General features: G+C 56.2%; 1 protein-coding gene across 1 annotated transcript; it reads left to right on the top strand.

Annotated features, from left to right (window-relative positions):
• Positions 1 to 880: 880 nt before the first annotated feature.
• On the top strand, positions 881 to 3703 carry LOC111162345 (calcineurin like EF-hand protein 2). Its single transcript, XM_022526711.1, has 7 exons — positions 881 to 947; positions 1319 to 1391; positions 1512 to 1592; positions 1714 to 1844; positions 2028 to 2089; positions 3084 to 3206; positions 3398 to 3703. The coding sequence occupies exons 1-7, from the start codon at positions 881 to 883 to the stop codon at positions 3449 to 3451; spliced, it is 591 nt and encodes a 196-aa protein (XP_022382419.1). The 3' UTR covers positions 3452 to 3703.
• Positions 3704 to 4890: the final 1187 nt, after the last annotated feature.

Raw genomic sequence — 4890 nt, 5'->3', positions numbered from 1 at the left:
GCTGGTTGGGGACTGGAGCCAGTGGACAGGCAGCAGCGCCCTATTTACCCTTGACAACTGCTCCCCAGGGTTAGCCAGGTGTACCAGGCATAAAAGGGGCTTTGGTGGCGTCTGAACTCTTGATTGCTCAGAAGCTGGGAACTGGATTTCTCCTTAAAGCTCCTGATTTGTACACTGACCCAATTAAACATCAACAGTTATGCGATGTGGACGGAACAAAAGAGATGAAGCCCAGTCATACCGACTTGTCCAGGGTTAATCGCATAGCTGGGATTCCAATCCACTTCTTTCCAAATCCAGGGATCCCTCCATGCGACCCAGTCTCCCCTCTACCGCTCACGATTCTCCCCACTCCACCCTTCTGGGGGGGGGCGCGGGTGTCCATCGATGCCTCTTCTCTGTCTTCTTGCCTGGGGAAGGGGCCCCAGGCTGGACCCTTCCGGGGATTGGGACAAAGGGGTCCAGCTCCCCTCCCCACCACCCGTCCCCTTCCCAGAAGGACGTGGATTCCTTCTCTGGATGATAAGTCGGGATCCCAGCCTTACCGGGAGCCGGAGCGGGAGGCGGGGGGCGCGGGGGGCGTGGGTCGGTTGTCCTGTAGCTTGAAAACGCAAGGCGGGCGGGCGTGGGGCAGGCGGGGCCCTGGCGACCTCACCGGCTCGGGATGAAACGCCCCGTTGTTTGCGCCGCCCCTCTGACCCCGCCACCCTGGGCATTGTTCTCTGTTCGCCCGGGTCGCGGGTGGGAGGCGAGGCACGCAGGGGTTCCCGAGCCTGGCTCCGCTCCAGGCCTGCGGCCTTCGGCCCTGGGGCCACTGGGGCGGCCGCGCCCGGGAGCGGGAGGCGAGCGTGCGGGGCCGGGAGGCTCAGCCCGCGCAGCCATGGGCTCCCGAGGTTCCCACGCCGCGCGCATTCCCGACGGGGACAGCATCCGGCGGGAGACCGGCTGTGAGCGGGGAGCCGGGCTCCGACCCGGGACGCGGGGGGTCCGGAGCCGGGGCGGCTCCAGGGGGCGTGCGGGATGGCGGGCGCGGGAACCCGGGCTCCCGGCGGCCAGGTGGAGCCGGGCAGCCAGGTGTCCTCGAGCTCTGCAGTGCGGGGAGGGACGGGGGTGAGGACGGAGGGGGCTGGCCCTGGTGCCTCGGTTCCCCCCGCGGGAGCGCGTCGCCACGCCCCCTGCAGCCCCGCTGGGGTCCCCGGGGCGTCCCCTTCAGCGGGCTCGGGTCCCCCGCCCGCGGCCCGGGGGTCGCCCAGGGAGGGTCCCGCCGCGCGTCCCCAGCGCCGGCGGTCCTGTCACCCTTCCGCCTTTCGCCCCGCAGTCTCGCAGGCCAGTTTGCTCCGCCTTTACCACCGGTTTCGGGCACTGGACAGGAACAAGAAGGGCTACCTGAGGTGAGGGGGCGCCGGCTTCAGGACCTGCCACTCTGTCTTTCTGGGCCCACTCCCCTCTTTAACTAACCCTCCATCTCCTGTCTTTGCCCTACCTACCCCGCTTGAACTTTGACCTGACAGCCGCGTGGATCTGCAACAGATTGGGGCGCTGGCCGTGAACCCCCTGGGGGAACGCATTATAGACAGCTTCTTCCCTGACGGGTGAGGTCTCGCTGGGGGCGGCGGGGTTGGGGGGGACTTTTGGGGGAGGGCTTGGGAAGAGTTAGGGACAGAAGCAGAGGGAAGCCGAAGGGGACCACTGCCTCCGCTCCATTACCCCCAGGAATCTGCGAGTGGATTTCCGAGGCTTTGTCAGAGTCCTGGCTCATTTTCGACCTGTCGATGACACCGACTCAGGCATGCGAGATCCCAAGCAACCTGAACCCCTCAACAGCAGAATGAACAAACTTCGTTGTGAGTTTGTGGCGATCCCCCCCAAGAGAGACCCTAGATATACCGCACCAGGAAGAGGCCCTGGGCAACCCCCTCTCTTAGCGAGCCTCTAGATGACCCCCCCACACACACCTCCAGGGAGACCTTCTGCTGGAAGAGTACCAGAGAAGACCCACCTTTCTGTCCCCCTCCATTCTCTTCTAGTCGCATTTCAGCTCTATGACCTGGATGGAGATGGAAAGATCTCCAGGCATGAGATGCTACAGGTTAGAAGAACAAAAGGATGAGGGATGTGATGTGAGAAGTGTGGTTGGTTGAAGTGAAAGGTTGTGGGGGGATGGGGCCGGTGACGGGTCAATGGGGGTGCAGATGCCGGTGGGGGGGTATTAAGTGGGAATCCGTCACTGGGTGGGTTTAGTTGGAAAATGGGATGGGGAACAGTTGGGGGTGAGGTTGGAAATAGATCAGTGGTTCTTAACCGGGGGGTGATTTTGCCTCCTAAATGCTGTTGGCAATATCTAGAGACATTTTTAGTTGTCACAACTTGGGGAGTGGACAGTAATACCAGCATCTGGTAGGTAGAAGTAAAAAAATGTTGCCAAACATCTTTCAGTACAAAGGATAGACTCCTTTACGCCCATAAGGAGTTACCTGGCCCCAAATGTCAAGAGTGCTGAGATTCAGAAACTCTGCAATAGATATGGTGAAGTGAGTGGCGGTGGGGGGGATAGGGATGGAATGGGGAATAGTTGGAAGATGAGGTGGGGGATGGGGTGGAAGATGGAGGGAACTTGGGTTATAAGATATGGAGTTGGGTAATGAGTTTGAGTATACTGTTCAAGTGAGTGTAAAATAGACAAGTGGGGGTTCAAATGGAGAAGCCGTAGGGGACATTATTGGGGGGATACGGTGGGGAGTGAAAAAAATGGCTGAGGGATAGATTACAAAATAGGTAATATTTTGGATGATGTGGGTGAGGTTTGGGGAATGGAGCTAGGGCCTCCTCTTTTTTTAAAAATTTTTTTTAAAAGATTTTATTTATTTATTTGACAGAGAGAAAGGCAGTGAGAGAGGGAACACAAGCAGGGGGAGTGGGAGAGGGAGAAGCAGGTCTCCCGCTGAGCAGGGAGCCTGATGTGGGCGATTCGATCCCAGGACCCTGGGATCCTGACCTGAGCCAAAGGCAGATGCTTAAAAACTGAGCTACCCAGGCGCCCCTAGGGCCTCCTCTTTATGGCTGTCCCCCTCCACGCCTCCCAGGTCCTCCGGCTGATGGTTGGGGTGCAGGTGACAGAAGAGCAGTTGGAGAGCATCACCGACCGCACAGTGCAGGAAGCGGATGAAGATGGGGATGGGGCTGTGTCCTTCCTGGAGTTCACCAAGGTCAGAATGACCTTAGGCCTGGGGAGTTGACATCAGGAGTCCCTAGGACAGATGGACGTGGGACAGGAACTTGGGAGGAGGTGGGCAGAAAGACCGGGGTCGCCGAGGAAAGGTGGGGCTTTGGGGATGGGAGAGGAAGTTAGAAGCCTAGAGGACTGAGCTCCTGACTACCTCCCATCTTCCCCCACCAGTCCTTAGAGAAGATGGACATCGAGCAGAAAATGAGCATCCGGATCCTGAAGTGACCCCGTTTGTGCCTCTGGCTAGCTTACATGGGCCAGTTCAGCCTGGGATTCGTCTTCAGCCCCCGACAGAGGCAGGGCCTCCATAAACTGTACTCTTGTGTCTATACTAAACTCCATTCAAGGCCAAGGAGAGAAAGCCGGAAGGGCGTGTACTAAATAAAGCCTAACTCATTTGATCTCAAATTTGTGAATCAGCCAGCAATATTCTGCAAGCAACTGAAGACCCAACTTGCAGCAACTTCAGTTAAAAAGGGATTTTTAGGGACTCATGGAATTAAAAAAGTTTGAAAAGTATCTTCAGAATGCTGGAAAAGTCCGGAAGGGTCTTCTGGCACAGTTAGATTCAAAGGGCTCACACAATGCTATCAGGACTCAGTGATTCATTTCTCAGTCGGCTTTCTTTTGTGTTGGCTTTATTCTCAGAAGGGCTCTTTCCTCTTGGTGGGGCATGGCCACCAGCCCTCCTCCTCAAAGTGTCAAAAAGGGAGATTAGCAAGTGTCTGTACCAAAGAGAGCTTCTCTTTGGTGACCTGAAGGATGGAGGAAGACTTGGGAAGGAAATAACTTTGCACCACGTGACTCAAGGATGTTATCTAAAGCCGAGAGGTTACTACCAGACACCAACCCATGTACATGAGCTGTGTATTCCCTACACTGTGGGAACCCCAAGCTGAAGGGCACTGTGACCAAGAAGTCCTGGGCAGAGCTTTGCCTTCTGCTGGGACAGTTTGGAGGCAGCCAAAAGTGAGCTAGACATCCTGGTCCTCAGGCTGGCTGCTGGTTAGATTGGGACTGGCAAGATGTTGGCCATGGAAATGGAGTCAACTCACAAGGTCAAGTCCAGGAAAAAGGAGCAGGGTGATAGGATGGATGATTCATTATAGAGCTGGAGGGGTGAGTCGTCAGGGAGGGGCTGCAGGCATCTATAAGCTTGTGCGTGGAATCCTACCTTGAGAGGAACCTCCCAGAAGGCTGTGTGGCAGGCACTGGAGCTGTCCCAGCTGGTGCCACAAGGATGCTCTGACAGGGTTTAACTGACCTGGACCCATATACCATCTATATATCCTGAAGAAAAGATGGGAGTTCCTGAGGGAGCTCCTTTCCTCACCAAGGGGACTGAATGGGAGACAGTGTGTAGGGAGCCCTGGGAAGGGAAGCAAGTAGAAGGACCAGGTAGTGATGTTGGATAGACTTAATCATGACTACCATTGCCTCTTCTTAACTGATCAGGAAAACAGTGAAGAATCTTGAACTTGACTCTCAAATACAAGGAAACTCTGAGTCGTCCTCAGCCCCACCCAGCCAACACCAATAAAGAGAGTCAATATACGGGCTTGGTTTCTGGTTAGAGACCTGCCCTGCAAATCAGTGTGGGTCAGTAGAAATGACTTGCGTTTTGGAGTTTTATTAGGCCTGCAATTGAATCTGCACCCTTCCAA

This window comes from Enhydra lutris, unplaced genomic scaffold (genome assembly GCF_002288905.1).
Source record: "Enhydra lutris kenyoni isolate GAN:26980312 unplaced genomic scaffold, ASM228890v2 scaffoldscaffold90, whole genome shotgun sequence".
NCBI classification, from domain to species: domain Eukaryota; kingdom Metazoa; phylum Chordata; class Mammalia; order Carnivora; family Mustelidae; genus Enhydra; species Enhydra lutris.
Note: the sequence above shows the minus strand (reverse complement) of the source record. Positions and strands in the feature narration are given on the sequence as shown.

What these genes read in the sequence shown, in the direction of transcription:
- LOC111162345 (XM_022526711.1), top strand. Translation starts at nt 881, where the DNA reads ATGGGCTCCCGAGGTTCCCACGCCGCGCGCATTCCCGACGGGGACAGC. An exon ending in AACAAGAAGGGCTACCTGAG is followed by an intron (nt 1,392 to 1,511) that starts GTGAGGGGGCGC and finishes TTGACCTGACAG; the next exon opens with CCGCGTGGATCTGCAACAGA. An exon ending in CAGAATGAACAAACTTCGTT is followed by an intron (nt 1,845 to 2,027) that starts GTGAGTTTGTGG and finishes ATTCTCTTCTAG; the next exon opens with TCGCATTTCAGCTCTATGAC.